At 44.0% G+C, this 22,346-nt stretch overlaps 1 protein-coding gene across 2 annotated transcripts in view; it reads left to right on the forward strand.

The window, feature by feature from the left end:
* LOC124711808 (prolactin-releasing peptide receptor-like) overlaps nucleotides 1–22,346 on the forward strand; it is an 843,619-nt gene that overhangs the window by 767,680 nt on the left and 53,593 nt on the right. For both annotated transcript variants that reach the window (XM_047242031.1, XM_047242032.1), the window contains one exon: nucleotides 802–902. In XM_047242031.1, coding sequence (XP_047097987.1) covers nucleotides 802–902 — 101 coding nt within the window. The remainder of the gene's footprint in view (nucleotides 1–801; nucleotides 903–22,346) is intronic.

Genomic DNA, 22,346 nt, shown 5'->3' on the forward strand with positions numbered 1-22,346 from the left:
CGGCTTTCCACTTATTCAAGAAAAACGTAGAAAAGTGACCTTCAAATGCGTTTTTGTTGTAGAACTCTAAAACCGTGACCTTCAGCGAAAACTATTCCAAGTATAAAATTTAACTGCGATTAATAAGTTGCCCATAGAGAGATTGTGAAAATCTCGTGCATGGTTTTTTAAGGCATTGCGGATTGCACAAAATCACAATGTATGTTACATATATGTGAAAAAGAAGCTTAAAAATGAGGATGCAGCATATTGTAGTGCTTGGGGTCATACATTTCATTACTGCTTCAGACGTCGTGTTAACGTCAATTGTTCCTGCAACAGTTCAGAGCGCTCCCTCCAAATATTCAGTCAAGACCAATCTTCTTATTCTGAACGGTAACACTCTTGCAGGATATTCCATTGTAGTTGTCGAGCCTCTTGGTATGTCGCAGAGTTGAGACAATCCGCTCACACTACACGCTGTTGTGATTCCGTAGATTTTTCCGGTGTCTTATATGTTTATGCTCTTCACGGGTATGCTGCCCGATTTGATCGTCTTCACTAAACGATAATTCGGCGATCCATCTGGGCGCCATGTTCATTTACGACCTCTGAGTACACAATTACTCATTGTAAGGCATTTCATGATTTTCGCTGCAGTGTTTTATCGCTGATGCTATAATCAATACAGGTCTTTCTCCCGTATAACAAACTGATTTCATTAGTAAATATGGCACATTCACAATAACACGCGACAGCCCACAATGCGCTGACGACAAATGCGTCACGGCCAGGATACATGACAAGTGGCTTCTTCCGCAGGTAATCAAGATGCTCGTCATCGTGGTCGCCCTTTTCGCTCTCTGCTGGCTGCCATTGCAGACGTACAACGTACTGCAAGACGTATTCCCGTACATCAACGAGTAAGTATTTATTAGATGTATGTTACTGTTTCTTATGGAATAGAACTTTGCCATTGCTATTCACAGCACAACTTAAGATTTCTATTTCGAATAGTATCGCGTGTAATCTGCCTTTAACATCTCGTGGTTTGGATTCACAGTCACGTAAAACTTTCTAAAAGACATCATAATAGCCACTGACTGTAGAAACACGACTCTCAAGAACAAAAAAAAAAGCATCTATTAGGCGCACCACGAATGTAGCGGTGTGGACATGTTGGGAATGTGTCTCTCACGGGGAGCGTGCAAGGGGTAAGTCCCTGCAGGCGCACTATTCTCTGTGCCCTCGGTGGCTCAGATTGGGATGTTCTTCAAGGTGCAATATGAATCCCTTGCACTGCCACGAGATCGTGGCGGGGTGGAACTCATCCACGTGCCAACTTGTGTCAAGGCACTTTACGTCAGCTCCCAACTAAAACTTTGGCATCGTTGCCCGCAGAGCCTTACTAGCCTCCTGCTTCACAACTTTGCGCCAGCCTCCTTGTCCGCCCCAGTACTGGTATCGACCATTCCAACCCCCTTTTTTTTTTACATCCAACGATTTTTCCTGGAGTTCAGTTATGTCTACCGGTCCTTACCACTTACACGTTTGTACCTCACGAAAACAGTCTCCGAACTGTTACAACAGTGACACCCGTCCAACCCCATCGAACGTAAGTATCCACAGTACGTGTGGCGACACATATGGAAGGCGATCCATGCGCGTTTTCTCGAATCAGACGTTCAATCAGCGTGGTACATCACCGTGAATGGCAAACAAGTTAATCGAGATCGTCTACACCGCATCCATCTCGCCGATTCATCCCTCTGCACCCACTGTTGAGTGGATGACACAGATGTCCACCGGTTCCACTGTGGCGCAGCGTTCAACGTCTGGACACTTGCGCGGCGAATTTTGGCGTTTCTTACTCGACAGACACCAGCTCAGATCGACGTCCACATGCTTTTGTACCCCGGTAAGACTTTCTACCCCTCCGCCAAAACTCACTCTGTGAATTGGATCTGTGGCCACACGATCCGCTATCTTTTTACTTCTGGCGACAAGTCTACGCTAGGTTATTGGACTTAACGAACGACACTGCGTCCTGATACGCAACCCACGCTATAAGCAATATTTTTCCAATTTCTTACGGAGCACCTTCGATGACCTACCTCGTAGCTGGAACGTCCAAGCCCTGAGAAGCTGAAAACTGTATTAACCGAACCGAACTGAATAGATCTGCTACCCACAACCCACGCCTACGCAATGAGAAGACACGTTTGGACGAGCTGGCCTGCTGTAGGCGGAGACACTTCAGGCGCTCCTGTAAGAACTGGTCTTTATATAGATAAAATAAAATTAAAAAATAAAATAAAATAAAATAAAAACTTTTCCTTATTTATTCCTCATAATTTTTTCTTAAAGGAAAATGAAATTTGATTTTGGCTCTGAGAAACGTTTCTTTGTTCCAAAAGATTGCTTCTTCGCCATCAAGACGAAGGAGACTAAATTTTGATTACTGGAAGGGGAAACCAGAATAATCGGAGCATAAAAAAAGATAGATAGAGCGTCTGCCATGTAAACAGGAGATCCCGGGTTCGAGACCCGGTAGGGGAACACATTTTCAACATGTCCCCAATGAATTATATCAACGCCTGGTTGCAGCTAGGGTGTCCATTTAATTATCATTAAAAAAAACAAGAGTTATACAAATTTGTCGCAAGATTAAGATCGACGAATTTGCTAAATTTTTAACTTTCGCGGCTGGTAGACGAATATGGGACGCTGCAGCCCAATTTCACCGCGAAATTGGAAATGGGTCATACCGATACGAGGGCATAAAGTCTTTGCGAATTTCATTCCGTGTACTCAGGTAGACATTACCTTTGCTTCGCCGACACTCGCGTGAACAGTATACACACATGTCAGCTTTGGAGAGAAGAGAGGACGTGTAGTCGGGGTCAATAAAGTCAATTGCAGTAATTCGACAATCGCTCGACGTTTGAAAAGGAGTGATGCCTCTAATTCGACGATGTTGGCATGAACGAGTGAACTGTGGCCGAACACAGCGTCGATAAGGAAGTGGTCGACCTAGACAGACGACACAGCGTGAGGACCGAGCAATCACCTGACAGGCACATAGAGCCCCGAAATCATCATTATCAGCGATCCGACTCAAGGACTATTAATGGACGTTTCACAGAAAGGAGATTTAGCTCACGGCGCTCCATGTACAGACCACCACAGACCTCTGTACACCAACAAGCCCGTTTGTAGTGGTTTCGGCCACATTCAGCGCGAAATCTCATTCACGGTAGTGGAACTGCAGCTCGTTTTGTATTATCACGTAATAGGGGAGAGAGTGTGGCAGATATGATACGCGAGTTGAGATGGAAGTCATTAAAGTAAAGACGTTTTTCGTCGCGGCGAGATCTATTTACGAAATTTCAGTCACCAACTTTCTCTTCCAAATGCGAAAATATTTTGTTGAGCCCAAACTACATAGGTAGGAACGATCATCAAAATAAAATAAAAGAAATCAGAGCTCTAACAGAAAGGTTTAGGTGTTCATTTTTCCCGCGCGCTGTTCGGGAGTGGAATGGTAGAGAGACAGTATGATTGTGGTTCGATGAACCCTCTGCCAAGCACTTAAATGTTAATTGCAGAGTAATCATGTAGATGTAGATTGTTGACTCTCGTTTTGAACTGAGCACCGATGACCAGCGAAGACCTGTCTGGGAATACCATGAGCAATGGTGAGCCGCCAACCAGACTTTCGCCCTCCATATGGTCCAACGTCCAAGAGGGACAGTCTGGGGTACCATTTCATTTCATAGCAGGACACCTTTGGCTGTGATCCGCGATACTCTCACAGCACAGCAGTACGTCGACGATATTCTACGCCCCGGTTGGTTTCCCTTCGTGGCAATCCATCCTGAGCTTATATTTCAGCAAGACAATACCTGCTCGGAGATAGCGAGATTTTTTTACTGCTTATCTTCGTGCTTGCCGAACGATTCATTGCCCACCAAAATCGCCGGATCACTCTCCAATTTGAAAAGCTTGGAGTACAGTACGTAGGGCTCTCCAACCATCTCTGTATTTTGACGATCTAACTCTCTAATTGCACACAATTGGGCACGAAATCCCTCAGAAGGACATCCAAAAACTCCATCAGTGATTACCAAGCCATACAACTGTTTGCAACAGGGCCAGAGGTGGAGCAACGCGTTGTTGAATTGCCAACTTGTGAGGGTCTTTCTCTTGAATAAATCATCCAATCTTTCCGAAATTTTAATCATTTATTTGTCTGTACATGTACCTATTTCCGTCCCATTTAGACAATTCCTTCGTGGGTCCTCGTTTTCATGCGTTAGAGTGTATTTGTTTTCACTGTTGTAGTTTCAGCCTTTAGACCATTATGAAGTGATATATATCAAAGGAATGTGCTTTGGCACAGGTCAGACTCTACAAATCTTCTGAAGTGTACACATGTCCTCGTCGCTTCTGTGCCCTTTAACATTGTTATCGTCTGTAACATAAATCGCTACAGAACAGTGTACAACGACAGTTGATTGTTGAGATTTACGTATTTACTTTACAGATGGTAACTTTCTTAAGAGGCTCAGATAAGACGGAGACATGTGTGCATCTAGGAAGGTTTATAAAGTTTGACGTGTGACAAACGACAGTCTTTTATTGTGTATTGTTTGATAATGACCTTAAGGCTCAAATTGATGTAGTGAAAATAAATAATTTATACAGTCAGTGGTGACGGTGATGTCTTTGAAAAATTAACCTATAAATGTATAAGCACTTCTGTATTCAGAATTTCTGTTATTACTTTACAGCAAGTTAAAACACTCATAGACTTTCCGATAGTCAAAAGAATCAATCCAGCATTGTTAATTTGAGTGGAAGAACGTTTGGTACTTACACTTTCAGGCATACATCTTAATCTGTACTGCTGCTGAAGTGACTACACTTGTATTACAGATAACCACAGCATTCCCCTACAACACAGGAGAACTTTAAGACAGTGGTGGACATAACTTGACAGATGTCTATGAGTTTTTTACTCTCTTTTCTCTGTGTATAGCTATAAAATTCGACGTTTTTTGTGGTCGTTGTTAACTGTTTTCTTTCCTGTTATAGTCTTGTGGTGATGTGCTGTGACATTTGTGGCCACTAAAGATATTTTGTAGCCTTCCTGTTTCACTGACTATACAGCTAATCGGACCTGCGTCTGTCTAGTAGTTTGTAGAATAACATCATTGTTTTAAAACAGTACAGAATTTTATGGTGAAAATGTACAACGAAACTACATAGATAACTTTAGTAGGACACAGAATAAATCGGACGCAATAAGGATAGATGAAAGTACCTACGAAGATTTCAACTAACCAAGCTAAATTACTAAAGTCAAAACTACATGCGTCCTCCAACATAACCGGACAATAAACCACTTTGTTAACAGGATACAATAGATTCAACTGCGTGCACTGGTAAAATATCTAGTACAACTACAAGAAAATCACTCTCCCTGGCGTCGACAGTTTTCTTTCCTTTGGGGGAATAAAGCATCTGTTAAGTAGGATTCAGAGGGCCAAGTGTATCACTCTCCAGTCCTCCTACAGAGGAAAATTCCTTGGCAGTAGAGGAAATACAGCTTAGACCCTCCTCATAACTGTCACACTTGCTGACGGTATACCTACAGCAGCAGATGTAAAAGAAAGGCCACGGACAACTGTTGGCGAAAGAATGATAAGAAGTGGTGTGTTAGCCAGAAGCTGGATAGCATTTGGTGCCAATAGCTGGAAATCACTCATGCGGTTACAAATATAAACAGACACGAAAGCGAGTTGCTTACTGAAGGTAGCCAATGACAGCGAAAAAGAGCATCTTGAAACAATAGCCACTACAAAGGGCGAGGCGATGTCACCACACAAGGGCTGGTCTTTGTTGTGAGCGACAAATGTTCTGGACAGAGATAGAACTAGTGCTGCATTTTCAGACAGAGGAGATTCGTCATTGAGTAGTCATCCTGTCGTCTTCTCTGTGTCCATCGAAATCTGCAGCACGGTTACGACACAGGGGCTGCGCCGAGCCGCAGAATGATGCAGTGTCGCCAGCAGCGGCCATGGGCTTCAGTCTGGGCTGCACACACATTCTTCAGCACTGAGTTCCTGGAGGGACTCCAGCCCCCAGTACTGTCAGCCTGTCGCTGTCGTCTGCTGCCACCAACACTGAGTTCCGACGGGGACTCGATGCCAAAGAGCCAGCCGCCATCCGACTACTACTAAGGGGCAGTGGGTCGAATCCAGAGCACAGTAGTCTCCACAGCCCACTGTGGTGAATGCACGCAGGCCAGAGGAGGTCGTCCAGACGGGCCACCACTATCGCCGAGGGAAGCAGTGCGCCGCTGACATCACGGCCATCTGTCCACGGGACTACCGTCAGCACTGCAGGGCGCCGACGAAACATTCCACGCAAACGCCCCACACCTACATTCTTGCTGGCCTGCATAAACGAGGAGAGGCATATTTGCCTCACTCAGCCGGAAATCAATAGCTACCAAAGCTAATAAACACGTTGTTTCCAGTCAACAGCTTTTGCATGGGACACTTGAACACCACTTGCCCACTGGACACTTCAGAGTGCTTTTAGGGGTGCCTAAGCGGAGGGTGTGTTTCAAAAATGGCTCTGAGCACTATGGGACTTAACATCTTAGGTAATCAGTCCCCTAGAACTTAGAACTACTTAAACCTAACTAACCTAAGGACATCACACACATCCACGCCCGAGGCAGGATTCGAACCTGCGACCGTAGCAGTCCCACGGTTCCGGACTGCAGCGCCTAGAACCGCAAGACCACCGCGGCCGGCGGAGGGTGTGTTTCTTTTTTCTTCCTCTCTCTTGTGTCGCGACAGTATTGAGACCAAAGTACAGAAGTCGTGCTTATTCGAAATTTAATTTAGTAAAAATAGTGGAACCGGTAGAGTTATCACAATTTAAAGAAACGCTGGGATGAGTGGTTAATGTCTATTCGTTGTACAGAATGTAATTTACTTGGGTATTCTGTCCCATGTGCCAAATGAGTAGGGGTAGTCTTTTGCACGTCTAAACGTTTCTACATGCAGCCAGACAGTGTAGAAAGGCAAGATAGTGCACTATTAAACAGAAGAACAAGGTGAATTCCAGCAGTGCTAGTGCTGAATTTTTATTTTTTTGTTGTGAAAATTATTACACTACTGGCCATTAAAATTGCTACTTCACGAAGATGACGTGCTACAGAAGCGAAATTTAACCGACAGGTAGAAGATGCTGTGATATGCAAGTGATTAGCTTTTCGGAGCATTCACACAAGGTTGGCGTCGGTGGTGACACCTAAAATGTGCTGACATGAGGAAAGTTTCCAACGGATTTCTCATGCACAAACAGCAGTTGACCTGCGTTGCCTGGTGAAACGTTGTTGTGATGCCTCGTGTAAGGAGGAGAAATGCGTATCATCACGTTTCCGACATTGGTAAAGGTCGGATTGTAGCCTATCGCGATTGCGGTTTATCGTATCGCGACACTGCTGCTCGCGTTGGTCTAGATCCAATGACTGTTAGCAGAATATGGAATCGGTGGGTTCAGGAAGATAATACGGAACGCCGTGCTGGATACCAACGGCCTCGTATCACTAACAGTCGAAATGACAGGCATCTTATCCGCATGGCTGTAACGGATCGTGCACCCACGTCTCGATCCCTGAGTCAACAGATGGGGACATTTGCAAGACAACAACCATCTGCACGAACAGTTCGACGACGTTTGCAGCAGCATGGACTATCGCAGTCCGTAACCGCGTGACTGCTACGGTCGCAGGTTCGAATCCTGCCTCGGGCATGGATATGTGTGATGTCCTTAGGTTAGTTTGGTTTAAGTAGTTCTAAGTTCTAGGGGACTGATGACCATAGTAGTTAAGTCCCATACTGCTCAGAGCCATTTGAAAAAGCATGGACTATCAGCTCGGAGACCATAGCTGTGGTTACCCTTGACCACTGACAGGAGCGCTTGCGATGGTGTACTCAACGACGAACCTGGGTACACGAATGGCAAAACATAATTTTCTCGGATGAATCCAGGTTCCGTTTACAGCATCATGATGGTCGCATCCGTGTTTGGTGATATCGCGGTGAATGCACATTGGAAGTGTGTATTCGTTATCGCCATACTGGCGTATCACACGGCATGATGGTACGGGGTGCCATTGGTTACGCGTCTCGGTCACCTCTTGTTCGCACTGACGGCACTTTGAAGAGTGGACGTTACATTTCAGATCTGTTACGACCCGTGGCTCTACCCTTCATTCGATCCCTGCGAAACCCTACATTTCAGCAGGATAACGCACTACCGCATGTTGCAGGTCCTGTACGGGCCTTTCTGAACACATACATTGTTGACTGCTGCCCTGGGCAGCACATTCGCCAGATCTCTCACCAATTGAAAACGTCTGGTCAATGGTGGCCGAGAAACTGGTTCGTCACAATACGCCAGTCATTACTCTTGATGAACCGTGGTATCGCGTTAAAGCTGCATGGGCAGCTGTACCTGAACACGCCATCCAAGCTCTGTTTGACTCAATGCCCAGGCGTATCAATGCCGTTATTACGGCCAGAAGTGGTTGTTCTGGGTACTGATTTCTCAGGATCTATGCACCCAAACTGCGTGAAAATGTAATCACATGTCAGTTCTAGTATAATACATTTGTCCAATGAATACCCGTTTATGATCTGCATTTCTTCTTGGTGTAGCAATTTTAATGGCCAGTAGTGTATTTTAAAATGAATACCGGGGAGGCAAAAGCAAAATCAGCAACACGGGTGTCACCAGAGATCGAGCTACAGAATCGTTAGAACACCAGGTTTTTCAACTGAGGACAGATGAGATAGCATTACGTAATAGTTTAGCAGAGAAAAGAGGAGAAGCAGAGTTGCTCAAATCACATAGTTTAAGAATGGACCCAGCCCTTACTGACCTGGTTTCACTCTTTTCTGATAGAGAGCCTGAGGATGTGTTAAGATTCTTGGAGGATCTCTGGTCTTCGGATTAGATGATGGGTTGGTGAGGTAGTCAATTGTTGCAGATTGCTAAATTGCATTTGGCGGATGAAGCGAGGTCAGAGGTGCGTTGTACAGAAGCAACGTACGTTGCCAGTACACCTGAACAGCTTAGACAAGGGCGAGAGCAGAGGTGCAGGAAACAAAACGGTGCATGATTTTTTCATGAACTAAAAATGGCTCTGAGCCCTATGGGACTTAACATCTATGGTCATCAGTCCCCTAGAACTTAGAACTACTTAAACCTAACTAACCTAAGGACAGCACACAACACCCAGCCATCACGAGGCAGAGAAAATCCCTGACCCCGCCGGGAATCGAACCCGGGAACCCGGGCGTGGGAAGCGAGAACGCTACCGCACGACCACGAGATGCGGGCTTTTTCATGAACTCCTGAGTGTGGTGTCTAGGAGGTGTAGTCAACTCGTTGACGATTTCGCAGATAGAATTAAAAAGTTGAAAGTACGTACATAATAGTTATCACAGAACAAGGTCATGGTTAAAGTGATATTGCAAGAAGCCCAACAACAAGCATTTGAGACGAAACTTCCTGGCAGATTAAAACGGTGTGCCGGACCGAGACTCGAACTCGGGACCTTTGCCTTTCGCGGGAAAGTGCTCTACCAACTCAGCTACCCAAGCACGACTCACGCCCCGTCCTCACAGCTTTAATTCGGCCAGTACCTCGTTCCTACCTTCCAAACTTCACAGAAGCTCTCCTGCAAACCTTGCAGAACCAGCATACCCGGAAGAAAGGATATTGCAAAGACATGGCTTAGCCACAGCCTGGGGGATGTTTCTAGAATGAAATATTCACTCTACAGCGGAGTGTGCGCTGATATGAAACTTCCTGGCAGATTAAAACGGTGTGCCGGAAATTTCATATCACCGTACTTGCCCGCGAAAGGCAAAGGTCCCGCGTTCGAGTCTCGGTCTGGTACACCGTTTTAATCTGCCAGGAGGTTTCATATTAGCGCACACTCCGCTGTAGAGTGAAAATTTCCTTCTAAGCATTTGAGACGTTTTAGTGTGGTTTGGCATTGGAAATGTCGAAGAGGGTGCCCGCTGGGACACCTGAAGATCTTCCCACTGAAGTGAGACAAACACTAGGGTGCAAACAAATTTGATATGCCCACAGGGTTAAAGGATCAGAGGCAAGTGTTCATATCTAACTCAAAGAGTTTTAATTATGGGCGTAAGGGGCATGTTCAGAGGCAATGTTACCAGTCACGGAGGTATAAGGGGAGTAATATCGACCACAGGCGTACTGAAAGGTAGAAGTTGGGGTGGTATTGACTGTGGTGAAGATGTAGGAATAATAGCCGACGAGGCCTTGGGGAAGGGTCAAACGATATCCATTAAACTTAAAGGGAGAGAGGGAACCCGAGAGTCGTCAACGGGACTTCACTGTAAAACTGGATTCAGTAACAACGAATACAGGGCCGCTATGTGTCATAATAGGTGTGACCGATAGAAGGGAGTATAAGATTTTGTTGGACACAGGGACACATGTGTCTGTGGCCTCAAGTGAGGTAGTGGGTAGGTGGCACTGGAATCCACCAAATTAGAAGTTACGTGGAGTAACTGAGAGTGATTACAACCAATAGGACCGGTGATGGTGAATTTTTAGTTGAGGGCAGCTAGGTTCAAACATTATGTGGTAGACATGTCTGATGCAACGAGGGCTACATCTCGATCCTAGGGTTAGAGTTATCTGCCAACATCATGCCATGATTGACCTTCAATGACGTTTATTGGAACATAGCAGGAGAACATTGTGGCTGACAAAGATTGTTGTCAATGTTGATCTGTTAGAGGAATCATCTGTTGTACAGGGCAATACAACTGAAATGCAGACAATGACATTAAGGCCTAATTCGTACAATTGTGCGTATAATGCCGTTGGAAAGACGCTGTGGGCGAATCTAGAGCCAGACTTATCAGTGAATGTACTATGTGTAGTGGAATGAATACCTGCATGCATGTCCGAAGGAACAGGCACTGAGGCAACTACAACCGTTACGAAACATAATAAATGTATTCTCAGTTGCGAATATGGATCTACAGCCTGCACGTGTACATTGTAACCGCTCTTTAGAGAGTGGTTATTCAGAAACGAATATTAGATTAAATTCTGTAATAGGAAATGACCTAAGAGCCAAAAAACGGTAGTAGTAGTTCGAAGTAATAGTTAAAATGTTTACAAAGAGTAGATACTCGAAATAGAGTAACGCAAAGTAGTACAAAGGGAATCCAAGGAAGACATAACAGAGCTGTGTTTTGTTTTGAACGTAATGTATAAACCAATGCGCAGCAGTGTTAGGTCTCTTAAGTTTTTGTTTTCAGTGGTGGCGATTGTATTTGCACTTCCTCCGTGGTAGTCGGAATTTTGGGATTAGAAGCCGAACTAAATCGCATTCTTAGAACTGGATTAGACATTGGAGTGGTGGAGAATAGATTATTTTGGGATAAATTCAGAGACGGAGTCAATTAGAGGTGACTTGGTGTACGAACATTCATATTCAAGTGAATGGTGATTGTACGTGTTAAACGAAACACTACGATCGTATACTTACGATTGTGAAGAGATTTACTGACAATACGGAAACTTTTATGTTGAATTAGGTCTTTATTCGCTGTATGTGAATTAGTAAATAGTATTGGGACCTGCCGACGCAGTGGCCGAGCGGTTCTAGGCGCTTCCGTCCGGAAGCGCGCTGCTGCTGCGATTGCAGGTTCGAATCCTGCCTCGGGCATTGATGTCTTTAGGTTAGTTAGGTTCAAGTATTTCTAATTCTAGGGGACTGATGACCTCAGATGTTAAGTCCCATAGTGCTTAGAGCCATTTGAAGTATTGAGACCGAAAACAGTTTAGACCTTATCACACTAGTATCTTTTCCGCTCGTTGTCAAGGTGATTCTGCTAATAAACGAGAAGTGAAAAATGGTGCCCGTTAAAAGATTAAACTTGTGCTGAACAGACATTGAAAGGATTCAAAATCATAATTAATATCGTTTCGTTAGAATTGAGATGCTTAGACACTGTAAGGCCCTGATACATATTTATCGGACATTAGTGGCAAATGACAATTTCATGGGAAAGCATATCTTTGGTGATAGTTACACGAAGGAATGTAGTACTGACTGACTGTTATCATACCGAAACAATACACACTTGGATCAACTCTCCTTTCATTAATCCCCCGGTGCCATCTCTCATTAATTTAAGAAATTAGTTCTTTCAATAAAACGGAAATATACGGGACATTCCCAGTGTTTACTGAAGTCCATAATCAGATAGCACACAGACAATAATATCTGAACATTCAAGGGTTACTGAAGGGAGCTGATACACCTTTTTACAAACAGACTTAATATGATTCAACGAATGCATACAGACTGCTAAAGTAACTAAATCAAATTAATCGCGAAAACAAATCGGTAAAAAGAGATTGCAACTCAATTGATTTCATACTCCATAGCGAAAAGAAAACTGTCTTTGGTTCCGTCGTGGTTAAAAGTGTATGAAATATCTCTTGAAAAACACGATCAATTTTCAAGTGCTAGTTCACAAGGCTAGATTCACAACGTGATTCAGAGATGTGTCGTGGTTAAAAGTGTATTAAATATCTCTTGAAAAACACGATCAATTTTCAAGTGCTAGTTCACAAGACTAGATTCACAACGTGATTCAGAGATGTGTTATGCCCGACCCACACGGCAGGGAATGGTTGTTAACTAGCCGGGACAATAAATACACAAACTTTCGAGATCGGCTCCGCTGCCAGGAAGGGGACGGGGGGGGGGGGGGGGGGGGGGGAGACTGCGAAGCGATAGCTGTGCAGTCGCGACGACGGTGGGTGTACGGGGGTATAACATCCATTATGTATGTTCCCGTACAGGGGAAACTTGGATTACTGTCCGAAGATACCTTGCATTGTAATTCGGAAAAACACAGGCACTGCAATATTGTATTTATCCTCCAACATTGGTCAAGGGACTTTCAAGGAAAAAGTCTCCTGTACGGGAATATACCTGTACATAATGTGTGTACGAGTACGGGTTGTAGACACATGGTTGATGAATGGAAGTTTGGGTCTGATTGTGAGTCATATTCGGGTAGCCAAATGGTAAGGTGACCACTCCGATAAGAAAGGAATCCGGGTCTGAGTGTCAGTTCGGTACAAATTTTCATTGTCGTCATTCCATAATACAGGTGATGGTTGTCCATATTGGCAGCTGCGAATACATTTCTTGTAGAGTTATATGTGTACCTGTCAACACACTAAACTTCTGCGCCAAAGAAATTAAGTTAGGGATAGGAACGCTCTGGTCACATTGGAGTCTCCAGATGAAGAAGACTGCCACACAAAAGATGTGGACCATAAGATGGCACAGGATGCTGCTAACACTGCATTTCGTGTGAGAAGTTGAAGCATTTAAAAGGAACAGAGAGGGTGCAAATGGAGAAGTTATTACGAGAATTTCGAATTCTGTTTTTCCCACAACGACTATTACCTTGGATGGCAGCGCAGAATTCTGACAATCAGTTAGACACATTACTGAATGCCACAGTCACTGCAACTGGTTTTTGGGGGAATACATAGGTCAACGATTGACTGGTGAGATAACAGCACCGCATTTTCAGCGTCATGGGGACACTATGAATATAAAAAGATGCCTTTTGGATTTAAAAATGTCCAGCGCTTTTTAGACAAGGTTCGGAAAGGATTAAAACTGCATCAGTGTTTGATGCATTCGACGACATAACCATCTTTTCAAGGGATTTGAAATGACATAGGCAGCGATTAAGCGAAGTATTTAAGGAATTAAAGGCTGCTCAATGAACACTGAGTACAGAAAAATGTCACTTTACCTTGGAAGAGGTGAGTTACGTAGGCCATGTCATCAGTAAGAATGGTGTAAAGACTGATCTGAGATTACTAAGTGCGGTCTAGGTTTTCCAGTACCTGAAACAACTATGGGACTGCATTCTTTTTTCAGTATCATAGATTAAAACAGGAAGACTGTAAGGGAATTTTCGTACATACCACGACAGTTGTTAAGAAAGGGTGCGAAGTTTGTGTTATCGGAAGAATGCCAGGTAGTATTTGCAGAGCTGAAAGAAGTATTAACGTCAAGTCTTTCAAAAGGACTTTATATTATCAAGCGATGCATCCTAAATCAGGAGATATATGGTAGGAACATATGGTTCATCCTGCGTTGAGATAGTTAAATTGGGAGGAAATAAATTACATCACAACAGAGGGTGTTCCGAGCTTGGTATATGGAAGAACATATATTCAGTGTTATCTATATGATAGGAAATTTTTGGTGGTTATAAAACATGCTGCTCTGAAGTGGTCACTATGTTTGAAGTATCTATCCATTAGGTTGATGAGATGGGCATGGAAACTCAGTGAACTTGAGTACAAATTAATTGAAAAAATAGGAGAGATGAAAGGAAATGTGAACGGACTGAACAGAAAAGCAACAGCAAGACAGACACTAATTAGGTCAGGATCTTTAGGAATGGCATACAGCACAGAACGCCGATGAAGAATGTAATCAGTTTGGAAGACAGCAGCAGTTCAGTGTGCATGATGGTTTGTTGTGTAGTGAGACGAAACTGCATCTACGAGAGGTAGTGCCAGCACAGTTAAAGGAGGAAGTGCAAAATACTCATGGAGAGGAAGGAGAGATGATGTCAATCAGTATGTGAGGATTTGTATTACTAGTGCACCGTGTGAATCAAAAATTGTGTTCCTACGAATATTACCAGAGGCAACAAAACCGTTTAGTTTTATTGGGGTAGACGTCTTACGACCGCACAGCTGAACACCAGCAGTTAATCCTTATGTACTAACCATAATAGATCACTGTTTTTATGCATGAATGTGGTGCCGATGCCAGAGCAGCAAATCATTGGAGCCACACAAGTATTAGCTAATTGGTGGTTGTTGAAGTTTGAAGTACTGGAGATAATAGTTATGGATCGAGGGACAAATTTCATATCACACCTGAAGAAGGACTCGTGTGGATTATTGAGAGTAAAAGAAGTTAAGATGAATCCAATTCATTCTCAAACTAAAGCAAGAATGGACCGATTTCATCGGATGATTAGAAAAAATGCTTAGTTATTATGTGAACGAACATCATTCGGATTCGAACAAAAATATTTCCATTGTTGTAAGTGTGTACAATTTCAAAGTACACACTAGCACAGAATTGTCGGCATTCTAGGTTGTGCAGTGGAAGAAAATGCCATCACAGTTTGACATGATTAGGCAGGACGGTAGAAGTTGCGAATCAGTCTGAAAATTTTGCTAAAAATTGAAAGAAGTAAAGAACAAAGTAGAACGAGCAAATACCAGAGCACTGGAGAAACAGGAAGAATCAGTGAAGCGAGTGGGTACATTACCACAATATAAAGTGGACCAGTGGCTAATGCTATCTAGTCCATAGATGCAGAAGGGGAAAACGAAGAAATTTGTGACATACTGCCAGCGTTCATGTAAAGTAATAGAGACTATGTCGCCAGTTAATGTAAAATTACAGTAACCAACAAGGTAAGCAACTGAGCATGCTGGGCGTCTGAGAACATTCAAGGGAGCTCCAGAAGAGACACCACGAGACATGAAAATAAAGTCAAAGAAAGAAGCAAAGAAGAGGTAGTAAAAGGGTACACGAGAGGAAGGAGAACCTCAGGTATTTGAAACGCGATACACGTTAAGGCCGAAAAAGGAATTGCCATGTATTTCGTTTTATGATTTTAGGATATTCTGTTTCCCTTTTGTGGTATCAAGATTTCTTTGTTTACTAAATTGACTCCTATAACATTATGCGTTTGTGTGGGGTAGAATTTAACCGTATTGTGATGAGCTGTGATCTTGAGAGACAGTATTCTTCCAGGGGAAGGGGAGATGGCGATAGTCCCTGTCCTCACATTGCTGTATTGAGAAGCCAAAGAAAAAAGAAGAATGTTTGCTTGGGCAGTGCTGTAACTCTTCGCTGAGTGTGGAGTAGAGGCATTCGACAATTATCACCGGTGCGGAGGACTCATGTTTCCTAGACAACAGGATGTAGTATTGTCGAGTCACAAATGCTCGACGAGTCTGCTATTTAATGTGTGGAGTTGCGGAATGTGGTGTGGAGGCTCGAAAAGACGTTTTCAAATGTGCAGAAGTTGTGAAGTAAAAACGAAGTACCTGGGGATATCGCAGAACAGCACACGAAGTTACTCGAGCATACCCACGGTTGACGGAACATATGCAGGAATTGATCAGATTAGTATCACATGAACCCAGGAGGGCGGAAAGAGGATGGACTGATGCAGGTGGTAGGATATCGAATATTGTATTTGGAACAATGGACACGAAAGATGTAAGAAAATCAAATAGAACAGCAGAAGCCCAATGAGAGATCGACCAGTTGAATAAGGTAACAGTGGCGTGGCACACTAGTAGTCATAAGTCCGGAGGGTGGCCTACTTTATATAACACACTTGCTTAGGCAGCTAACTAAGTTGTGGACTATGCTATAAACTCGCCCGACAGGCTAACCTTTCGGACTAACGCAACGTTTCCCGAGTGGTAAGGCGTGCCGGTGCCCAGCACGAATCCGGCCGGCAGATTACTGTCGAGGTCCGGTGTGCCAGCCAGTTTGTGGATGGTTTTTAAGGCGGTTTTCCATCTGCCTCGGCGAATGGGGGCTGGTTCCCCTTATTCCGCCTCAGTTACACCATGCCGGCGATTGCTGCGAGAACACTGTCTCCACGCACGCGTACTCCATAATCACTCCATCACGCAAACATTGGGATTACACTCGTCTGGAATGAGTCTTTCCCGGAGGGGGGGGGGGGGGGGGGCACTGGGGGCCGAACCGCACAATAACCTTAGGTGCGTAGGTGCGGTGTGGGGCGGCGGTGAGATGAGTGAACTGCTGTAGCCTGTTGTGGGGTTGTGTACCACTGAGGGCTACGGCGGGAACGAATCCTCTCCGTCGTTCCTATGTCCCCAGTTTAATACATACATACATACATGCTAGAAAATCAGCTAGTACCCTGAAACGGGATTTGGAATCAGTACAAATAAGAAAGCAGACACTATGCGTAAAGGGAACGCTATAACGCTTGCTGCAATGTCTAGGGAATACAAGGGTAGAACAGATAAACTCTACAGGGAGCCATCCATCAGGCGCCGCATGAGCATCTGAACAATGCTTATGGAGATTGAGGAAGGTTCAAAAGGAATTGCAGCCATAATTACGACTGGTAACGGAACCGAATAGACAGAACTTGCCATATTACAATCATAATGCACCAGTACATGTGTCCACATGACTGCACATAGAAATAGGGGTACCAATACCAGGCAAGCATGCGATATTCAAATGTTACACAGTGCCCATCTAACTGTTGAAGTTGGTAGCGATTCGAAAACTTATGCAAGTAAGGGAAGAAGGAGTGCTGTTAGTGGGAGAAGACGATCATCCACACTTGGTGATATCCTAAGGAAAGATTTCGCAATGCCAAAGTCGTAGCATCACCTTATTTCCGGTGCAGAAAGTTATGACGGGGAGCAGTTGTTCAGAGATAAAGCCGAGGGGCTCCGTTTCAGAAGGAGATAACTCAGCCTAACTATGGTTCCAGAGGGCAGTACAACATTGATGGTACTCGCTTTATGACGCTGAAGTGGTAGCCGCTAGTTGGTAAAATGGAGAGGAACTCATGGAGATAATACATTTAGTACTGGGGAAGAGTGGGCTGCTAATTAACGGGACTTAATGTGATGGGACCTGTGTTCCATTTTCCAGCCACCATGACAAGGTATGGTCTGTTGAATGTGACATAGCCACAGATATTCTGGTCAAACGAACCCTTGGAAATTCTATCCACGCAGAACCTTACATTATTCAACCACTCTTGGGAACTGAGCCTTTCTTTAAGTCATATGGCAGCCACATAGGAGGGAAGATTACGACCGAGAAATTGTATCAGCATGTGAAAAACTATCGGGATGAAAGACGTCGAGTGACATTGGCCTTGGGCATAGCAAATCGAAGCACCGTAGTGACTCTAATTTTGTTTCGCCTAATCTTCACGCATCTGAGACGACAACCCTGACAGAAAGGAAATCCAAGGGCAATTCGAGTTCCTATGGATTGGATTCCTTGAGCTAAGGATGGAGAGTAGATGTTTAGATTCAGTTCTAACATAATAATTACAGAGTATTTAAGAGGAATTGAGTCAGTGTACTACTACATTAACGATAAGGCGATTTCAGTCGAGAACTGGACCAAACTGAGACCCAAGGGGTTGGGTCTTCTCCATCAAGGAAGGCAATGTAAGTCCACTGTCTAAGTTATAAGGAAACAAAAATAATAATAAGATTTAAGTTAGCCACAGCAAGGATTGTAATAGTTGCCACGAGCTGGAATCTGCCCATGTGGTGATATGTAATACAGTATTTACAGAGAGGCAAGCGATCTGCACAGCGAAGACAGCCGACCGTAGCCGAAAACAAGATAGCCCAGCAATAGCAGCCCGAATGGGAGAGACAATGTCACCACACCAGGGCTGGTCTCTGTTAGGACTAGTCGCGAGTTTTAATGAAACAAATGTGCTGTAGAGAGGTATAAATAGTGCCATATTGTGTGGCAGGGGAGATTCGTCACTGACTCGTCATCCAATAGTCTTCTCCGTATCGCCGTCGAGTTTCTCAGCACAGCCTCATGTCTGGGGCCGCGCCGATTCGTGGGACGATGGAGCATCGGCAGCAGCAGCCGAGGGTTTCAGTCCAGGCTGCATCCGCCACCTTCAACGCTAAGTTCCTAGCGGCACAAGGGCCAGTGGATCCCATCGGGAGGGGCCGTCGCCTTCACTGAGAGAAACAGTGTACTGCTGACTCAAGGTCGTGGCCTTGTAGGCCGTCAGATACCAGCCGGCCTTCCGTCAGCGTTGGTGGGCGCTGACAAAGCATTCCGATTCGACACAGCCGCCCATACGTCACCGCTGCCCATACGTTTCCGAATACCGACTCACTGAACCATAAGGCAATATGTACTGAAGATAATAAAGACATTGTCTGTTGTCAGCAATGTTTGACTGGAACACTTGGACCACAGCACTCTCAACCAGACCGCTCGTAAGGAAACGTAGAGCATGTTTAAAATGGGACCATCCACGCTACAACATACGTGTGCTGCATCACAGAAACTTTCACAGGATTTCATTAAACTCAGTAATAAAAGATCTGGAAACTGACTACATTAATCACTTTCAGAAACACATTGAATGCAGTTTCAGTCACAGTGGAAAGCAGGTAAGATGCTAGGATACGAACCACCAAGTATACAACACAATACTTACAATACAAAAATATAAAATGACAGAAAGCTGCTTCAATTTCTTCAATGTTCCTGTTAATTTAAGGTTGAATAACAAGTAAACTATTTTTATTCTATTGTAGCAGCTAATATTTGGTTAGTTATTAACGCAGTTTCTGTTTACAGAATCAGTTACAGTTAACCTAAAGTATTTTTGTATTACTGTATAAATCTAACTTCTGAAGGGTCATGAGTGTATGTGTAAATCTACACGAAAGTAATTGAAAGAACTTCTTTTATTTTTTAATTCCATTTTTGCACTTTCTTTAAATTTAATCCCTCTTGCACACGCTCATCTCATATTTCATTATGGACGCTAAAGGTCTCGATTCCGTACTCGCAGATATCCCTGTCATTGTCATCATCATCAATATCATCAGTAGCTACATTTAAACAAATGGTACTTCCATCGTTATGTTGAAAGTCTCGATTTTAATGCTTATCATTTATATGTTCAGTCATTAATCAACTACACTCGCTTATCAGAAAAAGGAGAAAGGCAACAGGGCTTTCATCTAAGTGATTGTGGCCTCACACAAGGATAGAATCGAAGAAAAAGCATATTACATGGAGAAACTTTTCATATGTTCATGTTTTTAAAAAATAAAATCACTGAAATGCTATACAGAACATTCAACCAATCTCATTTGAAAAGTTCTACATATTTTGAGCTGAGTTCGTTATGGTGTGTTTGGAATCCACAACAATGTAACATCGGCTCTAATTATTGCTACTGTACTCTGGCCAAGTATGATTTGAATCAGAATCTTGATTTGGAGATGATGATTCATCAACTACCCTAGCTCGTTACGGCCATAGTGTCTAGTAAACAATAGCTGATGTATTTTTCCCACTCCTCCTGGCGTCATTTATGACGAAGTACACTGACAAAAAAAAGCCGCAACACCAAATAATAGTTAATGTACAGTAATGAAAATTTTGAGATACATTTGTCTAACTAACATACTGAAGTGGTTAACTCACATGTTAATGTAAGCGTGAGATAAGCCATTGCACTGTGATGTGCTGGAACATTAATCACAGGTGCAACCACCACAGCGTTGTGTGCAAGCACGCAAACGCTCACGCATTGTGTTGTACACGTGACGATTGTCAGTCTGTGGGATGAAGTTCCATGCCGGTTCCACGTGGTCAAGCAATACAGGGACGGTAAGTGCGGTTAGTCCATGCTACTCGAGTTGTCGTCCAATACTTTCCCATATGTGCTCAAATGAAGACAGATCTGGGAATTTTCCAGGTTAAGGCAACATGTCGACTCTCTGTAGAGGATGTTGGGTTACAACAGCGGTATGTGAGCCAGCGTTATCCTAGTGGAAAACACCCCTTCAAATGCTGTTCATGAATGGCAGCACAACAGGTCGAATCACCAGATTGACATACAAATTTGCAGTCAAGGTGTGTGAGATAATCATGAGAGTGCTCCTACTGTCATACGAAATCGCACGTCAGATCACAACTCCAGGTATAGGTCCAGTGTGTCTAGCACCCAGGAGGGTTGGTTTCAGGCCCTCATCCGACCGTCTTCTAAGCAACACACGGCCACTACTACCACCGAGGCAGAACCAGCTTTCATCAGGAAACACAACGTACGTTCAACCCACCCTCCAATGAGCTCTCGCTTGATACCACTCAAGTCGCAAATGGCCGTGGTGTGGTGGTGTGGGGTCAATGGAATGCACGCTACAGGGCGTCTGATTCAGAGCTGTCCTTGAAGTAACCGATTTGCCATAGTTCATTTTGCCACAGTGGTGCCAACTGCTGCTCAGGTTGCTGCTGCAGATACGTTTCAATTCACGAGAACCATACGCAAAACACGATGGTCAATCGTCTAGGTAACGCCACGTGGCCGACGAGAGCCCGGTGTTCTTGCAACCTCACATTTCCGTGACCACCGTTGTCTGCCAAGTCTTTCTCCCATATCGCAGAAGAAACATGCAGTCTCTCGGAACCGAATAACACGACCTCTTTCACACTCAGTGAGGTGTTGATAATGGCATTTTTGTCGCTTAATGGCACTCATGCTAACATGAAATCACCACGTACAGTTTAGAAGGTAACTAACGCTCACGGTCGTTACAGTGTGTTTTCAAAGCAAATTTGAACTGCATACTCATAGTGACGCTACCACAGCCAATCTTATGCGACAGTCGAGAAATCTGGATGGACATCAATTTCAGGTGTAGAAACATGCCAACCAAGTTTCGTTTACGTAGCACATCTCTTTCATGGTATTGTGATTTTCTTTCTGTCAGTGTAGTTCGCTGGGGAACAGCGGATGTCAGTGTCCAAGGGGCACAATATTTCGTCAAGTGACCATCTTACCACCATCTTCTCGTGGTGTAATCTTCAGGCATTGACTGCTCTATAGCCATCATGTACGATGGGGTGTGAAAAAATTACCAGAACTATTCATTTACTGGGAAATACTGTTCACCTTTATTCAAATTCCTTTACAGACGTTCAGATTAGTCTTCCTCGGACAAAATCCAAAGATTCCAGCATTCAGTCCAATGTTCAACGCACTCCCTAAAGCCCCTTTCTGATAGTCTATGGAGTACATCCGAAATTTGGTTGTTTAGCTTTCGATCAATCCGAAAATAAAGATCCCAAAGCTCTTTTTTCACTCCAGAAAATAGATGGAATTCAAACCGGGCTAGGTGCAGTGAATTACGTTGATGTGGCATCACCTCCGTGCCTAGTTCAGTGACTGTTTCTTGAGTGCTGATAGGGCAATGAGTTAGTACGTTACCCTGATATAGGATCCATCCCATCTGAGCAACATGTGGTCTTCTGGTTGCAGTTTTCCTCCTTAATGACCCCTTCAAGATGTCAGAATCGTAAATCGCAGTAACAATAAGATGCTCATCCACCACATGATTGTACACAATGCCCTTTTTTATGGAAGAAGGCAAGA

Source organism: Schistocerca piceifrons, chromosome 8 (assembly GCF_021461385.2).
Source record: "Schistocerca piceifrons isolate TAMUIC-IGC-003096 chromosome 8, iqSchPice1.1, whole genome shotgun sequence".
Classification (NCBI taxonomy): domain Eukaryota; kingdom Metazoa; phylum Arthropoda; class Insecta; order Orthoptera; family Acrididae; genus Schistocerca; species Schistocerca piceifrons.